Here is a 24,145-nt window from a genome sequence, read left to right on the forward strand (position 1 = left end):
ACTCCAAACACAAGCCTCCAAACGTTCCTTTCGACGCTCGTCCTTTCGTGGCACAGGCAGAGGCTCCTCCACCGATAACGCCTCTACCTCCTACAAGTCCCCTCCTCAAAATACCTTTTCAAAGGGCAATCAGAGAGGTGGTTACAGGGGTAACAACAATAAGGGCAGGGGCAAAACCAACAACACCCGTTCTGCCACCCCCCCCGCACAATGACTCCCCTCCGCTCCCCCCAGACCATTCCACTCCGGTCGGGGGCAGACTACAAAACTTTATCCACGTATGGGAGTCCATAACATCGGACAAATGGGTGACCCAAATCATTCGGTCAGGGTACTGTCTCAAACTAACATCTACCCCACCCAATATCCCACCAAGGCACCGTCCAATGTCTCAAGAACATTCCACACTGCTCAAACAAGAGGTACTCTCACTCCTCCAAAAACACGTTATAGAGCAGGTCCCCGTCAATCAACAAAATCTAGGGGTCTACTCCCTATATTTCTTAATACCAAAGAAAGACGGGACCCTCAGACCCATTCTCGACCTCCGGCCTCTAAATGCCTACATACATTCAGACCATTTTCACATGGTCACCCTACAGCAAGTCCTCCCACTCCTCTGCCAGGGAGACTTTCTCACAACCTTGGATCTGAAAGACGCATACTTTCACATTCCAATACACCCCTCTCACAGGAAATACCTCAGGTTCGTGGTGGACGGGCAACATTACCAATTCACGGTTCTCCCCTTTGGGGTCACCACCGCACCACGGGTGTTTACCAAATGCCTAGCAGTAGTAGCAGCACACCTCAGACGTCAACACATTCACGTCTTCCCTTACCTGGACGACTGGCTGATAAAAGCCGCGTCCTACGACCAATGTGTGCAACATACAAACAGCACCATCCAACTGCTCCACCAGCTAGGCTTCACGGTGAACTACCAAAAGTCCCACCTCATACCATCTCACACAAAGCAATATCTCGGGGCCACTATAGACACCTCCAAGGGTATTGCCTATCCAAACTCAGCCAGAATCACAAGCATTCAAGCCTTACGCAAAACATTCCTTCCTCAACACTCTCTTCCAGCAAGAGTGTTTATGAAGCTCATAGGAATGATGGCGTCTTGCATCTTCATAGTGCCCCATGCAAGACTCCACATGCGTCCACTTCAAGAGTGCCTAGCACAACAGTGGAACCAGGCCCAGGGTCAGCTGACGGATCTGGTGTTGGTGGACGGCCGCACACATCACTCTCTGCAGTGGTGGAACACCACAAACCTTTCCAAAGGGCGGCCGTTCCTGGACCCGGTTCCTCAGGTGATTCTAACAGCGGACGCATCGCTCTCCGGCTGGGGAGCGCACCTCCTACACCTCACCATGCAAGGTCTATGGACGCCTCAGCAAAAATCGCTCCACATCAACCACCTGGAGCTCTTGGCGATCTTTCTAGCCCTAAAATCTTTCCAAAAACAGATTTCGGGCAAAGCAGTCCTCATTCGCACAGACAATATGACTGCGATGTATTATATACAAAAACAGGGGGGGACACACTCTCCCCAGCTCTCCCGCTTAGCCCAGAGCATATGGAGATGGGCAATTCCCCAAAACATCTTTCTCCTGGCACAGCACGTTCCAGGCGTACAAAACACCATGGCAGATCTGCTCAGCAGACAAACACAACAACTACACGAATGGGAACTGCATCCACAAGTTCTTCACCCATTCTTCCAACAGTGGGGGCATCCTCAGATAGACCTCTTCGCCACCCACGAAAACAAAAAATGCCCAAGCTTCGCCGCCAGATACCCACACCCATTGTCCAAGGGCAATGCGATATGGATGAACTGGTCAGGCAGATTTGCATACGCCTTTCCACCTCTCCCACTAATTCCATTAGTGGTCAGGAAGCTACAACAGCACTCCCTCACACTCATTCTGGTAGCTCCGACGTGGGCCAGGCAGCCGTGGTACACCACGCTACTACAACTGTCAGTGGTACCACATCAAAAACTGCATCTATCCCCATGCCTCCTAACCCAGAACCATGGAGAAATCAGGCACCCGGACCCAGCTCAGCTCAACCTGGCGATCTGGCTCCTGAAATCCTAGAATTCGGATACCTTAACCTTCCCTCTGATTGCATGAACATCATCATGGAAGCCAGACGTCCTACCACTAGAGCATGCTATGCCGCAAAGTGGAAAAGATTTGTAATTTACTGCCGTAACAATACAATCAACCCTCTAGATGCATCCATACAGCACATCATATGCTATCTGCTCCATCTTCACAGGTGTAACCTGGCATATTCATCCATACGCCTACACCTAGCAGCGATCGCTGCCTATCTACAAAACAGACAGCATTTATCACTCTTCAGAGTGCCCGCTATTAAAGCCTTCATGGAAGGCCTTAAACGAGTAATTCCTCCCAGGGCACCACCTTCCCCTGTATGGAATCTAAATTTAGTTCTTACACGTCTAATGGGTCCGCCCTTCGAACCAATGCACAAATGTGAGCTACAGTTTCTCACCTGGAAAACAGCTTTCCTTGTAGCTATCACTTCCCTTAGAAGGGTCGGTGAAATACAAGCGTTCACCATACAGGAACCCTACATACAAATGCATCACAGCAAGGTCATACTTCGCACAAATCCGAAGTTTCTGCCCAAAGTCATTTCCCCCTTCCACCTCAATCAATCAGTGGAATTACCTGTCTTCTTTTCGCAACCCCAATCTGTTGCAGAAAGGGCCTTACACACGCTTGATGTAAAAAGGGCGTTACTATACTACATACAAAGAACGCAACCCTTCAGGAAGACTAAACGATTGTTCGTTTCCTTCTCTCCACCACATAAAGGCAACCCCATTTCAAAATCAGGGATAGCTAGGTGGATTGTAAAATGCATACAAATTTGCTATCAAAAGGCAAAGAGAACATTATCTGTTCCCCCTAAAGCCCACTCTACAAGAAAGTTAGGGGCTTCTATGGCTTTTCTAGGGAATATACCCTTAGATGACATCTGCAAGGCAGCCACATGGTCTACACCGCACACCTTCACAAAACACTACTGTGTAGATGTGCATTCCAAGCAGCAAGCTAGGGTGGGCCAGGCTGTACTAAAGACACTTTTTCAAACAGCTGCAACGGATACCGGTGGTCGCCGCTAAGGTTGGGTACTGCTATGTAATCTATGCTAAGTGTACAATCTGCAGCTCATATGCCTCGAACGGAATATGCTACTTACCAGTATGCATCTGTTCTTGGCATGTAGAGCTGCAGAGTTGTACACGCCCACCCGCCTCCCCGGCTACCTGTATCCGTTCCAGTACATCTTATTTAGATACAACACATGGGTTTCTCACTGTTATTACTACGCTCCATCATTTCCCTGTTGGCGAAAAACAATCTGAGGATGGAGCCGAAGCCCATGCGCAGTACGGACCGAAGGAGGAGTCACCAAACTCGTGACTTCCAAAGACTGTCCAAGAAGAAAAACAAACTGCAAACATCCGGGCCCAACACCAGATGGCGACCTATGCTAAGTGTACAACTCTGCAGCTCTACATGCCAAGAACAGATGCATACTGGTAAGTAGCATATTCCTTCAAACCACTGCAACAGATACCGGTGGTCGCCGCTAAGGATGGGTACTGCTATATAATCTATGCACAAGTGTGCAATCTGCAGCTCATATGCATCGAATGGAATATGCTACTTACCAGTATGCATCTGTTCTTGGCATGTAGAGCTGCAGATCTACACACGCCCTCCTGCCTCCCCGGCTACCTGTATCTGTTCCAGTTTATCTTATTTAGATAACACCCACATGGGCCTCTTCACTGTTATTACTACGCTCCATCTTTCCCTACTGGCGAAAAACAATCTGAGGATGGAGCCGAAGCCTATGCGCAATACGATCCAAGGGAGGAGTCGCCTACCTCGTGATTTCCAAAGACTTTCCAAGAGGAAAAACAAACTGCAAACATCCGGGCCCAACACCAGATGGCGATCTATGCACAAGTGTGTAGATCTGCAGCTCTGCATGCCAAGAACAGATGCATACTGGTAAGTAGCATATTCCTTTCTTCATTGACTGGCTTTTTCCTGAAATTTCTTCTAAGTGTGGACTTTTCAAATCTTAAAATATTCACTATACAGAGCCACTTTCTCACAAAGTGGTGTTATAGAAAACGTGGGAGGGTTTAAAGGCTGTGTTACATAAAAGAACTGAATGGTATCTACTGACTAGCAGTCTGTGGCATGGTGGGTGGGTAAACAGACCTCAGACCCTCGGGCCTATTAGTCCGTAACTACATTTATGCTCTAATTTTAAGTAATTTTTCCAATAAGGAGGATTACTTTCAGGGAGTTGATCTAGGAATACTCCTAGGAATACTTGGCCAATAGAGCAGATAGTGTAAATTATACGCAATAAGTAATAACGATGCCACCCACCAAGCATATGTCGAGTGGTTTAAAATCGGCTTGTGTCATTCAATATTTCATTGAGCATTCTCTAGGGGATACCTTCAGCGCCATTTGTGGTAGGGCTGTATTGTCCTTAATGATATGAAACCAGATTAGCCAAATATTGTATGGCGCCCTATTCACAATACATGTGCTACCTAATCTGTAGCGAAGTTATGTTGCCATTTAATCCCTCCGTGCATCTTAAAGCGATATACCCAGTGCTGTTCCCTGTTGAGTACTGTTTATGCTATATTGCCCCAGGGGGCTATGTATACCTTCTCAAGAACTACCCATCTGATGTCGTCCTCACTGTGTTTAATCTCCATAAACTGTCATGTTTGTAGGACACTTTTCACACCTGATGCTTCTGTGTTCATTGCTTGTAATGCAGACCTTATGTGACGTCATACCCACACATCTCAGACCACATGGGCATATGTGTTGTGCCATAACCACCTCAATGCCTAGAATATCCACAGAATGCCAAACAGTCAGCATGGCCGTAATACTCCCTTAGTTGCTAAAAGTGAGCCATGTGGCCCCAATCTCCATACCCCCATCTCATTCGATTATCTCCAATTTCCAGTTTCACTTACCTCAGTGTTCGAAACTTGCCCTTCACCTCTGCCCTCTTTCTCCTGTATATATCTGTTTTCCTTCCTCTTTTCAGCCCCAGAAACAGTTTCTGGCCCGCTATGCACCCTCCTTCTTTGTATGATTCACTTTGCACTCCTAGCTCTGTTTTCCTATGTCCTATCTATTTTTATTCTCACCAACCTCATACACTGTCTACTCCCTCATTTACCCACCTCCACACACCTCTTTTCTTGTCTGAGCAATGCTTCTCTCTCATGTCTGCCTGGCATACTATTACCTCTTTTACTATTCATACACTTTTCTCTTTATTGCTATTGTGCTTTCCCCAATCCCCTTCTTTTTTCATTCGATCTTACTGTTTGCTTTCCTTTTTCCTTTCTCCATTTCCATCTTTCTTTCCATCTTTCTTTCCATCTTCCTCTTCCCTGTTACTGTTAGTATTGCAATTGTTAATTTCCTCCGTCATGCATGCTTAATGTTTAGTATTGCTCTATATTGCTATCCTAATGTACTTTGCAGACTCGCTCAGGGGGGCTCATTTTCTCTTAGTAAAGTTTTCCCCATTGATCACTTAGGTGCAGCTGCAGAGAACATGCTGGGCAGTCTTCTGTGCTTACCGGGGTCTGGGTCACTTCTACTTGATCCTTGCACTGGTTCAACCATCTCAGAAACCACCAGTGAGGCCTGGAGTGTCGAAGTATTGCCAAGCGACTCAGGTGAACAACACATTACTCTTTTTTTTTTTTGGGCCATGAAACATTGCAACATGGCCTACAACGTTTGACATGTAAAATTATTTGCTATTTTTAACAGTTGAACAGTTTCACTTTGCTTGTATGTTTATCACGGACATTGCTCTTTTATGTCATACGGACATTGGTTTGTGGTCTCCAGTTATTATGTGCCTAAGAGAATTAGAAGGCATTTATGACAAACTTGCAGTTGATGGTTGTGTAAACCAAATATGTCAAAACATTATTTTGCTGTCAGGTTATACAATGCTAATTTATCATAATAGTCTGTCAGTCACATTGATTTTCACCCCGGGACTGTTATGCTGAATTCTAGGCTGAATGTGTCTTCCCAGAACTTGATAAAAAATATATATATACTAGTTATTTGCATCTGACACACTGATTAGTGAGAATATGGAGGGTCAAAGTTAGGCACAGAAAATGATCTGCCATCCCACCTGATGCTTGCTTATTGCAGTCAAGTGATGTATTTGTAAGTGCTGACACAACTATGGCCAAGGTTGTTGTACTTCATTAATCTGTGTCAGCTGTTTGAACAATTATAACGAAATTGTGAGACAGTGCCTCTTTTGACATGCTTAGCCCCCACATTTTGCCTGAACCTTGATGTGGTTTTGATTGAAGTGTACAGGAACACTGGCGATCAGGTGCCCTGTGCCAGTGCTTCTTCCCTAAATACTATTCCCAAATTGGCCCTTCAGGCCCCCTGTAAGTCCCTAGTAAAACTTATTTGAATGCCTAGGACATGGGGACTTAAGGGGGTCCCCAAAGGACCCCTCACCTAGACTGCCACTGCAGCATGCCTGGCCTTGGGCAGACAGAATGCCAGAGTTAACATGGCACATTAGCTGTGTGTCATTCCAGTTAGCACAGCCTAAGATATAGGTAAGCCACGCCTCCGGCAGGCCTTACCAGCCATAAGGCAGGGAGTGCTAGATCCTGGGTGTGGGCATATCTGCATGAGCAGATATGCCCCTACGGTATTGGGGTATATTCCTTAATATTGTAAGTGTAGAGTGAGTGAAGCCATAGAGAATACATGGGCAGGAAACTCGACAACTCGAGTTTTACAGTGCCATGATGGCTTCACTGAACACAGGAGTGTTTGGTACCAAACTACTCCTCACAATAAACCCACACTGATGCCATTGTGGGATTTATTGTAACATGTACTCCGAGGGAATCTCAGTGGCGCTCCCTGAAAAGCTATTGATCCTGGTGTGGGAGCAGACTGGCTTTAGGCAGCCTACCACTTTGACTTTTGAAAGTAAAAAGTATTTTTATTTTAAAACATACTTACCTTATTGCAAATATCTTGCGCTTAAAATAAAATACAAACAAAGTATATTTTTGTAAAAATTATGTGGATCTCCTTTTTGAGACTTATGTCCATTATTGGTCAATGTTGTGCAATAAATATCTTACACTCCTCTGTTTTAGGCCTAAGGATGCACACACTACCACTAATAGTTTTAGATTGAGCCTTGTACATTTTTAAGGAATCCCTGGACTCTGTGTACGGTATAACCATCCTATATACCATACTATATACAGAGCCAGCTTCCTACATGCAGTTTGTTGGAGGTAAGTCCTAAATATCAAAACTAAAGTTGACGCCTGCTTTGTTTAATTTGAAGAGTCTTTATTTTCTTTGAACTTGCACCGAGCTGGCCTAAGATGGGCTCAGTCCTCGCAACAGCCTTGCACTTGTGCACTGACAAGTCACCAGGCTATGGGGATTGTACTTCGATTAACTAGAGACTGAAGCTACTGGCCATCAGCTAGTGTCCCTAGTCCCTTGTAGATATACTGATCTGTAAAACTTCGGCCATGGTGGCGTCCATGCCGGAAGGCAGAGTATCACCTCCAGTGTTGTGGAATTCCTATAGCCCGACACCCTGTACATATTGTTTGGGGTCAAGGGCAACAAGGTTTGATGTGTATTTTGTCCTTGGGACAAGTAGGCCCAACACTCTACAGCACAAACCCTTTGGCTGCCAGTTTGCAGTATCACAATATGGATCAGGGAAACGCACTGCCTGCAGTTAAGGTAATATTTGTGTCCATGTGTTAATGCTGTTCAAACTTGTATGTTCGAGGCATATGAGCTACAGATCACACACTTTGCATTAGATCGCCATCTGGTGTTAGGCTCAGATGCTTGCACCTTGTTGTTGTCTTGGAAGAAGTCTTTGTAGTCACGAGATGGGTGACTCCTCCCTTGGACGATAGTGCGCATGGGCATCGACTCCATCCTCCGATTGTTTTTTTCCGCCATTGGGTTCGGATGCAACTTTTGCGCACCGGTTCGAAACTTCGTTTTCAAACTTTTTTGACGTGGAAAACTTTCTCTAACTCTTCGAATTGACTTTGAACATCAAAATCTTCGACGCGCCTTTCATTGGTTCGGTTCAAGTCATCGACGTGGGCCGCTGGGCCTATCGGCGCCGTTAAGGCCTACGGCTCATGGAAGGACGCCCTTTAAAAAATGCCGACAGATGCTGATGCATGAATATGCATCAGTCCCAGGATGCGACACCAACGTGTTGGATGAAAAAATCATCATTTAATCAAGTTTCATTTGTTTCAAATATGTTTTAGAAGAAGGGCGAGAAGCCCGAAATGCATTGGTTCAAAATGACTTCATGATTATTTGTCGCATTGGATGTCTTCGACATGCTGTAATTAAGGCCGTTGAGCATAATTCATGCACTTGAAAATCGTAATCACCAATTCGACATATCAAGAGTGAAAAACAAGAATAAAACCTATTTGAAACAAATGAAACTTGATTTAAATGATTTTATCATCCAACACGTTGGTGTCGCATCCTGGGACTGATGCATATTCATGCATCAGCATCTGTCGATTTTCTTCGGTGCTATGGGACAGAGCACACACCAGGATTGCACCCCAAAAAGACTACATCTAAGACTAAATTATGAACTTTGAATAATAGGTGTGCGGGTCGCCAATTAACTGAGTTATTATTTACCTTTAAAAAATGCCCATAGTGTGGAGCCAAGTTCTCACACAGTGACCATCATAAGGTCTGTAACCTGTGCCTTTCGCCAGAACACGAGGAGTCCAGCTGCCAAGCCTGCGCCTCGTTTCGATCGAAAAAGACCATTCGAGATAGTCTGGTTCGACTTCACATCATGGCGCAGAGATCAGCTTCGGAACCAGTGGACATCTTCGATGAAGGCCCAGATGTCCCAGAAAAAGATGTTGAAGATCTACAAATCATGTCCGAGGCAGAAGACTCAGACGACCCCATCACTCTTGGTCAATGAGTGAGTACTACTGCCTGTTGGTCCCAGTCGCGACCGAAAGCACACTTCAGAAGCCCCGCCTCCAGGCCCGGCTCCGAAGAAGACAGAAAAGCCTTCCGGTAGCTCGGGACCGAGCAACCCGCATGTAATAGTCCCACCGGCGCCTTCGATACCGAAGCCAAACGAACATTCGGCTCCAAAATCCACACCGAAAGACAAACCGGCCCGAACACCTCGAGGCCGATAGATAAACCGGCTTCGAATACTTCCAAACCTAAAGATCATACTTCGGCTCCGAAACCCAAGCCTTCAGAACCGAAAAACAAGCCAAAGGCGTCTACCACGCCTCTTAAGGCCTAAGAGCACAAAACGCAGCCCCGCTCGGAACTGAAAAAACTGGCGCCGAAAGCGGTTATCGAGGAAGAGGAACTTTTTCATCCAGATCCTGTCGATCCCAAACAGAAAAAGATCTACATTAATCCCAAAACAGCACAAGTCACAGCTGTGACATGCAAGAAGAGGAAGTCAGACACAGCACATACCCCTCCAGTGCCTGTCAAGAAGAAGGACTGTGCCACTTCACCTATGCCTCCTTCTCCTGTCCTTCCTTCTAATCCCCTTCCTCTCCCAAAACCTGTTACACCACCTCTATCTGTAACTTCTCCACCACATACACCACCACAAGATGATGATAATGATGACTTGGGGAGAGACCCTAATGACCGGTCACGGATCCAGTCGACATACCACAAGACGATTGGGATTACAACGACCCAATAGATCCACCAGACAGCCCAAGCCCCCAACCATACCCAACAAAACCATCTCCCCCAGACGATAATATTGATTTTGGACAACTCATTAATAGGGCTGCTGTTTTTCACAGTGTGCACATGCTCTCAGACACAACAGAGGAGGATTTCCTTTTAGATACAGTTGAACAGTCAAAAAACTGTACAAATACTACCAATGATTAAAGGGGTCATTAAACACGTCCCTGAAATATTCAAAGATCCTGTACGAGCCAGGATTCTTAATCCTAGAATCGATTAAAAAAAAAAATATATATATATATATATATATATATATATATATATATATATACATATATACATATATACATATATACATATATACATATATACATATATACATATATACATATATACATATATACATATATACATATATACATACATACATACACATACCTGCCCCTGACAACCCTGCATACATCAAAGGACAGCTGCCTTTGGATTCACTAGTAGTTTCCACCGCTAGGAAGCGCGCCAATCCACAAACCTCCGGGGATGCACCACCCCCGGATAAAGAATCCAAGTTACTAGATGCATCTGGCAAAGGGGTAGCTGCGTAGGCGGCCAATTACTGGTGCATAGCCAACACTCAAGCACTGCTGGCAAGATATGATAGGGCCCACTATGACCAGCTGGAGACCTTATTACAGCATTTGCCTGACCAATACAAGACTCAAGCAAATGACCTAATTTAAGAGGGCATATTAATAACCAATGCCTCAATTAAATGCACCCTTGACGCAGCGGACACTGCCTCAAGGTCTATTAATACTAGTGTTCTGCTCAGGCGGCATACCTGGCTACGCATTTCAGGCTTTAAGCAAGAGGTCCAGACAACCATTCTAAATTATCCGTTCAATCAAGAACAACTTTTTGAAACGGCTGTGGACACTGCCCTTGAGAAAATAAAAAAGACAAAGATACTGCAAAGTCCAAGGGAGCACTGCAGTCTCCACACACACGTGGCTCCTTTCGTCGCTCCTTTTATAGAGGAGCCTCCAAAAACTTGGGTACAGATTCCTCATCTTCATTTAAAAACACCACCCAAACATCCCCCAATAGAGGATATGTTAGAGGAGGATACAGATGGAACAACAACAAAGGGAGAGGCCGAGGTGACTATAACACTCGCACCTCCCCTTCTGCTAAACATTGACTTCCCTCCGCTCCCCCCAGACCATTACACTCCGGTCGGGGGAAGATTATTACAGTTCCTGCCTGTCTGGAACTCCATCACAACAGACAAGTGGGTAAAACAAATTATCCAATATGGTTACTGCCTGGAATTTACAGCCCCCCCCCCCCAAAAGAACCATACCACCCAAGCAGCGTCCAATGTCCACAGAACATCTTACACTTTTAAAACAAGAAGTTCTCTCACTGCTTCAAAAGCAAGCCATAGAGCCAGTCCCCTTACTACATCAGGGAACAGGAGTGTACTCACCGTATTTCCTAATCCCCAACAAAGACGGAACCCTAAGGCCAATACTCGACCTCCGACCACTCAATCGGTAAATACACTCGGATCATTTTCACATGATCACTCTCCAACAGGTGCTTCCACTGCTCCAACAAGGAGACTTCCTTGCCACACTAGATCTCAAGGACGCCTACTTCCACATTCCCATACATCCTGCTCACTGGAAGTATCTAAGGTTCGTAGTAGACGGACAACACATCAGTTCAAAGTCCTTCCATTCGGGGTCACCACCGCACCCCGAGTATTCACCAAATGCCTTGCAGTGGGAGCAGCACACCTAAGAAGACAACAAAACCATGTCTTCCCATATCTGGACGACTGGCTAATAAAATCCAAGTCATTGAACTTGTGTGTTCAACACACTCCTCAAACCTTCCAAACACTGCACAACTTGGGATTAATAATCAACTACAACAAGTCGCATTTCCAGCCCTCTCATGTACACCAATATCTAGGACCACAATAAACACTTCCACAGCTCTAGCGTATCCCAGTCCAGCCAGGATAGCCAGTATACAAGCTCCCATTACCAAATTTCAAACCCAACACTCTCCAGTATACAAGCTCTCATTACCAAATTTCAAACCCAACACTCTCTCCCAGCCAGAGTGTTCGTGCAACTCATAGGCATGATGACATCTTGCATATTTATTGTACCTTATTCAAGACTTCAAATGCCTCCCTTACAGTAATGTCAAGCACATCAGTGGAATCGGGCTCAAGGACAACTTACAGATCTGGTGTTGGTAGACAGCCGCGCACATCGCTCTCTGCAGTAGTGGAACACAACAAACTTGTCCATCCAGAACATTATTTGCTACTTACTACATTTGCAAAGATGTCATTTGGCATACTCATACCTACGACTACATCTAGCAGCACTTGCCGCTTACTTACAAAACAGACAACACTTGTCACTTTTTAGGGTCCCAGCAATGAAAGCCTTCATGGAGGGCCTTAAAAGAATCATTCCTCCCAGATTACCACCCTCTCCAGTGTGGAATCTCAACATTGTGCTTACTAGGCTCATGGGACCCCCATTTGAACCTCTACATAAATGCGAACTACAGTTCCTCACATGGAAAGTAGCTTTCCTTATTGCAATCACCTCTCTCAGAAGAGTAAGTGAGATCCAGGCTTTAACCATACAAGAGCCATTTTTACAAATGCATCGTAACAAAGTGGTTCTCAGAACAAATCCAAAATTCCTTCCTAAAGTCATCTCTGCATTCTATCATAACCAATCCGTGAAGTTACCCGTATTTTTTCAAAATCCAGACTCCGTAGCAGAGAGAGCTCTTCACACGCTAGACGTCAAAAGAGCTATACTTTATTACATTGACAGGACTAAATCCTTTCGAAAGACAAAACAATTGTTTGTAGCTTTCTCCCCACCTCATAAAGGTAATCCCATCTCCAAGGCTGGGATTGCGAGGTGGATTGTTAAATGTATCCAAATATGCTACCAAAAGGCTAAACGCACATTGACAATTCCCCCTAGAGCGCATTCAACACGCAAACTAGGGGCTTCCATGGCATTCTTAGGGAATATTCCCCTAGAAGACATGTGTAAGGCAGCGACATGGTCTACAACTCACACCTTCACTAAACACTATTGTGTTGACGTGCAGGCCATACAACAAGCTGTTCTTAAAACACTCTTTCAAACTACTGCAACCGATACAGGTGACCACCGCTTGGGGAGACACTGCTGTACAGTCTATGCAAAGTGTGTGATCTGCAGCTCATATGCCTACTTACCAGTATGCATCTGTTCTTGGCATGTAGAGCTGCAGATCCACACACGCCCACCCACCTCCCCAGGACCTGTATCTGTTCCAGTACTGTCTTATTTAGATATACACACATGGACATCCTTTTCTTTTCTACTAACTCCATCATTTCCCATCATGGCGAAAAACAATCTGAGGATGGAGTCGATGCCCATGCGCACTATCGTCCAAGGGAGGAGTCGCCCATCTCGTGACTACAAAGACTTCTTCCAAGGCAACAACAATGTGCAAGCATCCGAGCCCAACACCAGATGGCGATCTGATGCAAAGTGTGTGGATCTGCAGCTCTACATGCCAAGAACAGATGCATACTGGTAAGCACTGTTCCCTCAAACGTGCGCGCGTGCGCTGGCGCGCACCTATATCTCCTGGAGCGCGCACGTAAAATACAAAGCGCGCACAGGCAACTGAGGACCGTCGCACCGACGCTTTTAAAATGCGTGTGGCGCGAAAACGGTCAGCCTGAGTGCCTTTGTTAAAGTAATCATGTTAATCGCTGCGCCCGCCATGCGCTGCAATTAACATGATTACTTTAACAAAGGCACTCAACTGCCCTGCAGCTGTGCCCTATCAACAAATGAAAGGCAACAAGTCTACAAGCATGACGTGTGCGTCACACACGTCGTGCTTGTAGACGCTGCCTTTCATTTGTTAATAGAGAAGTGCTGGTTATTGCTAGGGAAATCATTGGTGCCTTCCTGACCTGCCAGTGTCTTCGCGTATAGCCAGGTCATCAATAAAAGCAGGAATTCGTGTTTTAACTCCATCATCCCCGCAAAGTGCAGAAAACATAATTAGTCACTACAGATGGGAGATTTTTCTTGCAAGCAGGTAGGAAACTCAGTATTCCACTTTTCGGATCAAGCTGTTGCACAGATATGTTAGACAGATTGAACTCTTTTGTGGTTCGTCTGAGGAACAAGAGAAAATAGGTTGGGAAAGTAGCAGAGAATAAAAGGCCTGAGTGCGTTAATTCATGGTAAGTGGAGTGAGCGTGTTTACTGCCAGTGTCTGCCTTTGTTAGTGTGAGAGACGCCAAGCTGGTTAAACGTGAAAACATGTAAACACACGTGTGGGCTGCAAACTACAGTCATGCACAGCCTTGTAATTGCACATAGCTATTCTGGCACAGAAGGGACTCTGCATTAATAGGTGCTGATCTGGAGTAGTCCCTATATTATTAGTGGGCATTCTTACAAAGGTCAGTAAGGTTTATTGGAAAATCTGTGGTGTTTTCATTGTATTATACATCTAGGCCAAATCTGCAGTGAGTTTCACTGCAAATAGGCTTCCACAGTCGTGCAAGATCTCAAATTGGTAAAACTCATACAGTGAGTTTGAATTACAGGGCTTCGACATAATACATCCACATCTTATGGCGCTACATGAATTGTTTTATTTCTCATACTCTGCTCCTCATCAGATTCCAAGCCTTTGTACCCCCCCAACCAACTGGGGCAAGTAATTTACCCTGCTACCCAGCCAAGGGAACAAAGACCCCTCCACACAAAATGGTTGCTCTGAATTGCATTTCTTTATTGACAGTATTAATAATGATCAGTGCAATGCCTATACATTTTATGAACACATTTCAAAATGTTTATTAATTCCATTGGTTTAAATTATAATACAAGGGTAAATCACAATATAATGCTATTTTATAAACATGGTGAGCTAGTGACAAAGCCTGTAGGCCTGCCTTCTACCAATTGACATCCCTTTTAATGTATAGCCTTTACACAGTATTACATGGTTTCTGTTATTATTGTGGTAAAGGTAATAACCTGACCAAACCAGTCATCCTGCTTTATATATATTAATACTACCTTATAATGGTGATATTATAACTGATACAAGTGGGGGTGATTGTGATTGTGGTTCTGTACCCACTAAGGGTGAAATGTGATATGAGAATGTCACCAAAGTTATTTTCATCTACCTGATGTATATATTCGTCAGTTAATAGTTGTGTATGGTTGTGAAATAAGTGCACTTTTCCCTTTTAAAAGAAAAGGCACTAACTGGACATTTTTTTGGAGTATTGTTGTTGCGTGCCAGAAAATTGGTATTGTTAGTCCACACCAACTCGTCTAAATAGGCCTTGGACTAATCAACTTTGCTACACTAGACAAGTGCTACAATGGGGTACTTGGCTCCGAGTCAAAAGACAATTGCAGACGTATTACTTGCACAAGACTCTCATCCTTCCCAACTAATAACCCAGTTTCTCATTGTCTCTCTTTGAAGTTTTGACATGTTTCAGCCAATACTGATTTGCAGACCTCCTCTGGACAATCCTGCTAGGACCTATACCAACATTCTTTACTATACACTTGAATATTTCTTGTCTGCGCACAAGCGAGTATATTATATGTGTGTGTGTGTGTGTGTGTGTGTGTGTGTGTGTGTGTATATATATATATATATATATATATATATATAACAGAAGGAAGGTGGCTGGGTATGTAGGCACACACAACTCACTCAGTACAGGTAGAATATATACATAAGTGTCCGTTTCATAAATGTCTATGTATCGTTTGGTGGTCTGAGAGAGCCACCTAGTCTTCCTCTATTGGAAAGAGAATTTTCCAAATTGAATTCAAAAGGATTCTCCGAGCATTCAAAGAATTGACTCGAGGTTGCTATGTCAACAGTTCATGCCCTGCAGGCACTAGGGGTGCATGCACACAGGGGGCATAACATGTGCCCCCAGTTATGCGATCTTGTATAGGCTCCCAACATTTCCCCACCCTATGAACAGAGCTCTAGTTGAGAATCTTTAGTGAAATCTTATCTTCGTACCACCGTTGGAGTCTTGTACTTTTACTAAAGCCGAAGTGAGCTTGCTTGTGTAACCAATTCATGTCATGGTGTGTGTATGTAAATTGCAAATGTGCCTTAAAACCCATCATGTGGTGCTTTATGTATGGAAATGCACCGTATTTTCACTTTTTAAGCAAAACGTTTGGAGTGATTTTTGCACTGATATTTGTCGCTGCACCCACATGCACGGTCTGGTTCTTGGCGCACGTAGCATTGGCTGCAGCGCACAGAGACCTAACACTGCCGCACACAGAGGAAACCAATTAGAGGGAACATTGCTGGTAAGCAGCATTTTCCTCATGGTTCATTAATGCAAAGCATTTATTATTAGGGTGAGCACTCTAAGTAAATGTTGCAAGCTCAGATTGCACTACTGACAGTGGTTCCAGCATAAAAATGTGTACACACGTATTCAATGCTTAGCAACATGAGGCTATGCATAATGCTCCCAGAATGCTCTCTGATTGGATGTAAAGATTTGCAGAAGCTTGTAAGCAAGATTGATGATTCTTTGCTTTCACAAAAAAATTCAACATTTCACTAAACTACTGTAAACTTTTAGGTACCATTTCTTTGCAGCATCATTTAGTAAAATGTGTTGATGTATGCTAGTATTTCCCAAAAATATTCATAATGGAAAATCAGTGTAATCCGTTTTTATAAGATTATGGGAAACAAAAATAAACCAGCATTGGTAAAGCCAGTAGGTCTGAAATGGTTGGTCTGAAATTGTTGGTCAGCCTTTTGGTTTTGTCAATGTGTGACATAGTTTTTGTGAAACCTCATTGGTGTGGGAGCTGCTGGGCCCTCACCATTATTATAAACATTGGTAAATGCAAAAATAGTTTTGGTCTCAAAAGGCACACATTGCCACAGTAGTTTTGGCCCTGAACAAAACTACTGCGTGTCGATATGCTCCTTGTGAAAGAACAGAATGCGGTCACTCGCAGTGAAGCTAGCCGATAGACGGAGAGATAGAGACAGAATTTTAATAAGCACAAAAGGGCATTGTTAACGCCAGACCTAATTAGGGGCCCAGTTATTAAGTAAAGTCTCAAAAGTGCACCGATGTCCTTGCATTAAGTTCAGATATACAGTTTTCGTGAATTTACAAGACTTTACAGGAGTAGGCCAAGAAATAGTACTCCTTTCAAATAACTATTCTAAATGGTCAAATGCCTTGCTCTACATATACATAGTCTTTTAACAAGGCAAGCTTAATTTTTCAAACAGTCTGCAAATTGATGAAAACCAAATCTTTCTGTTCAGAAGCTCCGGACTCAAAGCAGGAGGAGAGGCTGCAGGAGCTGGAGAGCTGCTCTGGCCTAGGAAGCACATCTGATGACACAGAAGTCCGAGAAGTCAGCTCCCGCCCCAGCACTCCTGGCCTGAGTGTGGTATCTGGTGAGTTTATGTTTTCACCAAACGATCACAGGTTCATTTCTACTTGTCTGATTCTTAAGTGTTTATATTGAGCCTTCGGAATTCTAAAGTCTTGTTAGCAATGTGTATTATCAAACTTTGTGACTGTCAATTAGTTGATAGTTTTATTACTCTTTGGGTACTGTTGTGAAAATAGACACTTTCTGTTGCACATGTCTTAATCAAGGCTTCACCGTTTGTATCCCGTTCCTACTGTCTGTCCTACCAGGAACTTCTGTTGCTTGCCTCTTTTTTTGGGTCCACGGGTGATCATTATCCATTGATGAACCAATACAGGCAACCCAATCTGCTAAATATTATGTAGTATCGCCCTCCTTTTTAGAGGTGATCTTGGAGGTCATTTTACTGCCCTCATCATCTACAAAAACAACATACATAATGTACATACAGAGGGGCGCTTAATTAGCTTGCTTTAGCCATTGGTAATTTAAATTGTTATTCACATTTTGCTTCTGCCCACCACATCATAGGGCACTGGGTCAGTCCACTTTTCCAGCTCCCTCCTTCACTTTGAGTAGCTGCACAAAGCCTGTGCACACTGTTCACATCCACCTAAAAATAGCTCCTTTCTTACCAAAATGTGTTCAGATGATCCTTTTTATATGTTTTATTTATATTAAGTGTAGATACCAGCTGTTCATGTTGCCCGTAGTTGAGGTGATCAGCTAAATGGTGATTTATTTCATGTCACATTTTTTCTACTGCCCCCCCCCCCCCCCCCATGTAAAGTTATCACTTGAATCCCAGAACCTAGCACTCATCATGGAGGGAGGGGGAGGGAGGAGGGAGAAGGAGGGAGAAGGAGAGGGAGGGAGAGGGAGAGACAAACGTGTACAGCGAGTATGTGACAGATGTTTGGTAGTAAGACTTTGTGTATGTATATATCTGAATACAGCAGGATCCATTTCAGATTCCCCTTGAGGATCACATCCTCAGACAGTAGAAGTGTATTACCTGCTTTCCTGAAGGTAGAGGATGGAGATCCATACACTGCAATGAGGAAGATGAAGGTGGCTGCCTCTAAAATATATGCATGCAGACTGTGTTAACTAGGTCCTTTTGATAGGTTCTTCCTGAGCACCGTCATTTGGTAAATTGGAGGGGTAGGAAAGAAGTTTGTAAGCAGGGCCTGATTACTACTTCAGGAAGGCGGATGATAGCCTCGTCCATAGATCTCAATCTTTATTGTGCCTCTGTTGTGAGTACTCCTGCGGGGTCCCCATTGCTATATGCAGTGTGAACCATCTCTCTGCACAAAGGCTTGGTCTGGAGAGCAGCCTGGAAATGACATTCGACATGGACCAGTCCACGTCTGTTCTTCTTGACCAAGGAAGGGGGTGCTCCACAGAGCACTCAAAGAACTGCTGTGTAATCCGGACTGGTGCCTCCCAGATGTGATGAGACACCAACTGAAGTCAGCACTTTGCTGTGAGAGCTGAGGAACTGCCTGAAGAGGGAAGGGATGTACCTGGCCCTGCAGGAGGAGAAACTTTCCAGGTGGAGAGGCAGTTTCAAAAAAGCTTAGCACCAAGAAGCAGCTCTGTGAGGTAACCAGAAGTGAAGGGGTCTCCTGGCCTCTGCTCAGTTCTTTAGAAAGTATAAATAAGACTGTAGCAGTTTGTGCGCCATTCTCTATTGACCTGGATGACAGCTGAGCACTAATAGTTAACCGAGCAGCTTAACTGCCACTGGAAACAGTCTGAGAACCAGATGCGTATCTGCCACCGCCGCATGCAAATGTTTGGTACATACACCGCTAGAGACATCGAGCTGAGTTGCACACTTATCTCGTGAGAACGTTTGAGTAATCTGTACCAGTCCCTAATCCTCGCCTACTACCTAGTATAATGAGGACTACAATAGTGAAATCTCAACCAAAGCAGGAGGGAAGACTGTTACCAGGAAAGGAAAAGCAAGCGTATCGCCTCATGCTTGAAGCACACCTTGCGACAAGCCTGTATGACGTATTAACATGATCTTCACTCTTTAGATTTGCTGTGAAACTAAAGCTATTTTTTTTCTCATAATGATAAACATTGGATTGGACATTGTTTTTTGTCTGAATTCTGAGCTCTTCCCACCCACACTACCTCCCTGAGATACTTGCCACTGCTGACTCTTCCTATCCTGAGAGCCAAGTGTAGAAAGAGTTGTTCTTTCGACAATTTACAGAGTCCTAGAAGGACCGGCTTCAGGACACCAGTGGCAAACCTCCATCACCAGGATTGGAACCCGGTATCCCTGTCAGCCCTGTGCCTCTCTATACGAGGTATGACATTTACTGTGAAGAAATATAGGAAAAAATAACCATTGCACAAGCTTGCGAAGGTCAGACCTACTGTCTGTGCCAGTGTTCATTTATATTTTCTGCCGTGGTCCGTTGACAGCATTTTAAGTAGACTGTTATATCGCAACACAAGATAAATAGCCATAGGGCTGGAAGTTGGAGAAGTTAATAGGTCCTTGCCCTGTAGAACACTCCTGAGCTCTGGCTGATCCTCTGGTATGGCCTCTCTTTTGAGTGTGAACAGTTATACGTTAACTGCAACATTTGATTTCCAATATTTCTTTTATGAACATTGGTAGATGTGAAAGTAAGATCAGTCCCACCACTACACAACTGCTAAATACCGTGCACGAGTCCCTATCTATAGATGCCTTTAATGTAGAACCCTGCACCCACCCATATTTATAAAGAATTAGAGCAGCCTTGTCCCTCGCTTGTAAGTCAACACATGTTGATGTACCACCACCAGATAGGAATTAAGTATTCATGGGCCCTTTCTCCATTCGGCTGTAACAACGTGTGCATTGAGAGGCCTAATTCAGAAGCACAAGACTAAATGTAGATGTAAACTTTCATGGGGAGATAACTTTTAAGGCTGAACTCGCATGCACACCTGCACACGGTAGCTTTCGAATTAGTTAGATTTTTTTGTATTTTTTGTTTTGTTACATGCATCACTTGAGCAGTGACCTGTATTCTATTTGGGTGATAAACTTCACACACCACTGGAAAAGCAGCTATACATTACTCGGAGGTGTGAGAAAGTGCCATCTTTCTTGCATGGTATGCCCCCACTTTTTGCTAAATTGCTGAATGTACTTCGATTGAGTGTACCCTGGGTTCCTGCCAATCAGGTGCCCAGGGCCTATGTTCCTTCCTTAAACCACACAAACTCCAAATTGGCAAACCCTAGCCACATGTCAGCCCCTAGTAAATGGTACCCTAGGTACCCAGGGCCTTGTGACCAGGGAAGGCCTCTAAGGGCTGCAGCACTCATTGTGCCACCCTCAGAGACCCTGTACCCTTACACACACACACTGCCCTTGCAGGCTGAGTGTCTGGGTGCAGGACAAAACAAAGAGTCGACATGGCACACATCACTGTGTACCATGCCCATCACCTACACTGCCAAGGCATATGTCAGCCACCCCTCTAGCTGGGTGCATTACGCCTATGGTGTGGGCACAGGAGCAGGAGCCCTGTGCCCCTACAGTACCCGGGTCCATTCCTGGGCACTGTAAGTGCAGTGCTGTCATTTAAGAATACATGGTGCTGAGAGCTTGTCAAACACGAGCTCCACAGCACCATATTGGCAACACTAAAGCCTGGGAAGTTTGGTATCAAACTTCTCAGCACATTGAACCCACACTGATGCCAGTGTAGGATTTAATGTACTAAGCACCCCAGAGGGCATCTTAGAAGATGCCCCCTTACAGCTAACTTGCAATCCACGTCTGCTCTGAGGCTGCCCAGGCTGCCACACAGCAGACACGTTGCTGGACCCCTGGGTGGGAGAGCCCCTGCTCTCCCGGGCCTGCAACAATGCACATCCTGGGTGAGGTGAGAAATCTCCTCCCCCAGGATGAGCAGAGGGAAGCTTCAAAGGCATGCCGCCAGTTGGAGTTTCCCCAGGCCACTGCAACCCCCCACTCTGGCGGGAAGCTTGGCCGGAAACCCCATACAAGGACAGGGGATGTGCCAGCCTGCCCACCCCACCCCTCAGGTGGGGGAGGCGAGGTGAAGCACATCTCCGGGCTCTCGCCATCTTGAAGATGGGAGGCCCTACCCTATCAGGATTAGGCTACTGCCCCCCTCCCACAGGAGAGAGGCAGGATAGGGGGTGTACCCACCCCAGGACAAGGACCCATTGGTCCCTGGCCTTCACCTACCTGTAACGCCCCTAAATCTAGTATTTAGGGGCCCCCTGAACCTTCCTTCCTCAGATTCCAGATAGAAAAACGACAAGAAGAGCAAGAAGAACAAAGACCTGCCCTGCAGCTGCTAAAAAGAGAAGAAGACACCAACTGCTTTGGCCCCAGCCCTACCGGCCTGTCGACTCTCGAACCTGCACCAGCGCGGCATCCCACGTGGCCAGCAACCTCACCAACCCCGGAGGACCTGGCTACCTTTTTAGCTCTAAGCCCCTGGGACTCCCACGAGTAGAGGCTCTACTCAAGAAACCTACTTGCTATCCCTGGCACCAGCCCGGGACCGCGGACCCAACACACTCTGCACCAGCCAAGCCTGGCCAGTGCCGGAGTGGACAAAGACCCAGAGGACGACCCCACGGCGACTGTGACCCAGAGTCCGGCACCCAAGGACCCCCCTCGACATCCAGGAAGAAGCCTGCAGCCTCAGAACCAAGTGCCACCCCAGCCGCGATCAACCAGAGGGTAAGATTCCCGACGTCAAAAGGCACCCCTGCACCCGGCGCCCTGCGACCCCCTGTGCTCAATCCCGGGGTACCCACCTAACCTACAACCACCCAACTTACCTCTCGAAGTGGTGGTGGCACCTGAAACATCCTCGTCCCCGAGCCTGCAGCCTCTTTCCAAACCGGAACATTCCCATTGATTTCCATTGAGCGCCCTAAGGCTCAAAAGCACCCTGCACCCAGCCGCCCGAGTGGCCCTGGCAGTGCCCTCTCTACACTAACCTACTTCCCCACTTGCCCTGAGTAAGTGACCAGGAGCCCAGCTCCCACAGCCGCGTGGCTTGCCAGACAGCAGCCACCAACCAAGGCCCCCCTATCCCTCATAGGATAACATTGGGCCCAACTCTCTCTGCACCCGGCCGTCCTGAAACCGCTGAGGGTGAACCAACTGTACCTACCTGACACTGGGGGACCCCTGAGTCCATGCCCGGAATTTCAACATTACCAGTCGAGTACTTACCCTTAAACCGCTAACTTCATTTTCCTCATAGGGCAACATTGACTGGCTTTTTCTTCAAAAATCTTCTAAGTGTGAACTTTTCAAAACTGCAAAAATTCACCAAAAATCAGCCAAGTGACAAAAACGAATTTACTCACCTGCTCCTAGGTGAGCTCCCAGTGCTGGATCTTGGTGCCCAGCCCTGACTCTGAAAAGTGTTCACAACTATACTTACTTCTAACTCATTTTTCTCCCATAGGAAACCATTCTCTGCTTTTCTGTGAAATTTCTTCTAAGTGTCTACTTTTGCAAATTTGAAATATTCTTTTAAAATCGTACCATTTCTGCAAACGAAATTACTTACCTGTTTTTGATAAGGACCCCAGTCCTGGGTCTAGGCACCCAGTCCTGGATTACTAAAGTAACGATAAAGTACTCTACCTGCAATTTGAATTTCTTGCCATAGAGATCCATTGAATGTTTTCTGTGAAATATTTTCTAAGTGCTAACTTTTGAAATAGCTAAATATTATTTAAAAATCATTACAGTTATTAAGTCGACTTTCATCACTTAATTCTGAATACTGACCCCAGGCTGGTTCTAGGATCCAGACCTGGAATTCCAAAAGTAATCTAAAAAGTAATTTATCACAAATAACCTGAATTTACCATTGAGCTCAATGCATTGTATGTTTAGGAAATAGGATTGTTTATTGCAACCAACTGTGACTGTTTACACAAATTTATTGCTTGAAACAAAAGTATTTATATTCAACCTCTCATTCTGAGAAAGTATATTTTTACCCCCTTTGTGGTTCTAAAAATAAAACAAGCATATATTTTATATATACAAATCATTGGCCTAGAGTTCAGTTATTGAGTGTGTGAAACCATTTGCTGACTGAGTGTGTACAATAAATGCTTTACACTGTCCTCTGGTACTGCCTTACTGCTCGACCAAGCTACCACTTTTTGAGAGTAAGGTCATACCTAACTTTGACCTCTATCAGCCTCTGGGGGACTGTGGACTCTGTACACCCTGTACCTATTAGGGAACAGTATATACAGAGCCACTTTCTCACATTGGTGGATCAGCGGTGGGATACAAACTTGCATTTGTTGGACTACTTGGTTACCATCTGATCACACGACAGAACTCTTAAAAATTGCCTTTAGAATTCTGATTGGTTTTTCCAAAATTACTAAAAGTCTTGCTAGGGCCTTGCTTAAGTCCCATTAGAATTTTAGAAAAATAAAAGTCACTATAGTCAGGGTAGAGGGTTAGAACTGTCAGGTTAGAATGTCTCAAACAAACCCAGCTATTAGTGATAATAATAACATGGACCTGGTGGAGGAGCTCGACCTCACACCTTACTTACACTTGTCTTTCAAGGAATTGAGGTCCTTATGTAAACTCAAAAATTTACAAATGGTTCAGCATCCAACCAAACAAGGGCTCCAGGAGCTCCTGGCTGAGTATGCTAAAGACCACCCATCTGAACATGGTGATAGCCAGTCAGATGGGGA

At 45.1% G+C, this 24,145-nt stretch overlaps 1 protein-coding gene across 18 annotated transcripts in view; it reads left to right on the plus strand.

Moving 5' to 3' along the window:
• GAPVD1 (GTPase activating protein and VPS9 domains 1) overlaps positions 1-24,145 on the plus strand; it is a 486,206-nt gene that overhangs the window by 239,472 nt on the left and 222,589 nt on the right. For 12 of the 18 annotated variants that reach the window (XM_085613786.1, XM_085613789.1, XM_085613792.1 and 9 more), the window contains 2 exons: positions 5,651-5,791; positions 17,286-17,420. In XM_085613786.1, the coding sequence (XP_085469912.1) occupies positions 5,651-5,791; positions 17,286-17,420 (276 nt within the window). The remainder of the gene's footprint in view (positions 1-5,650; positions 5,792-17,285; positions 17,421-24,145) is intronic. The other 6 variants (XM_085613788.1, XM_085613791.1, XM_085613796.1 and 3 more) reach the window with 1 other exon arrangement.

This window comes from Triturus cristatus, chromosome 1_2 (genome assembly GCF_964204655.1).
Source record: "Triturus cristatus chromosome 1_2, aTriCri1.1, whole genome shotgun sequence".
Lineage (NCBI taxonomy): Eukaryota > Metazoa > Chordata > Amphibia > Caudata > Salamandridae > Triturus > Triturus cristatus.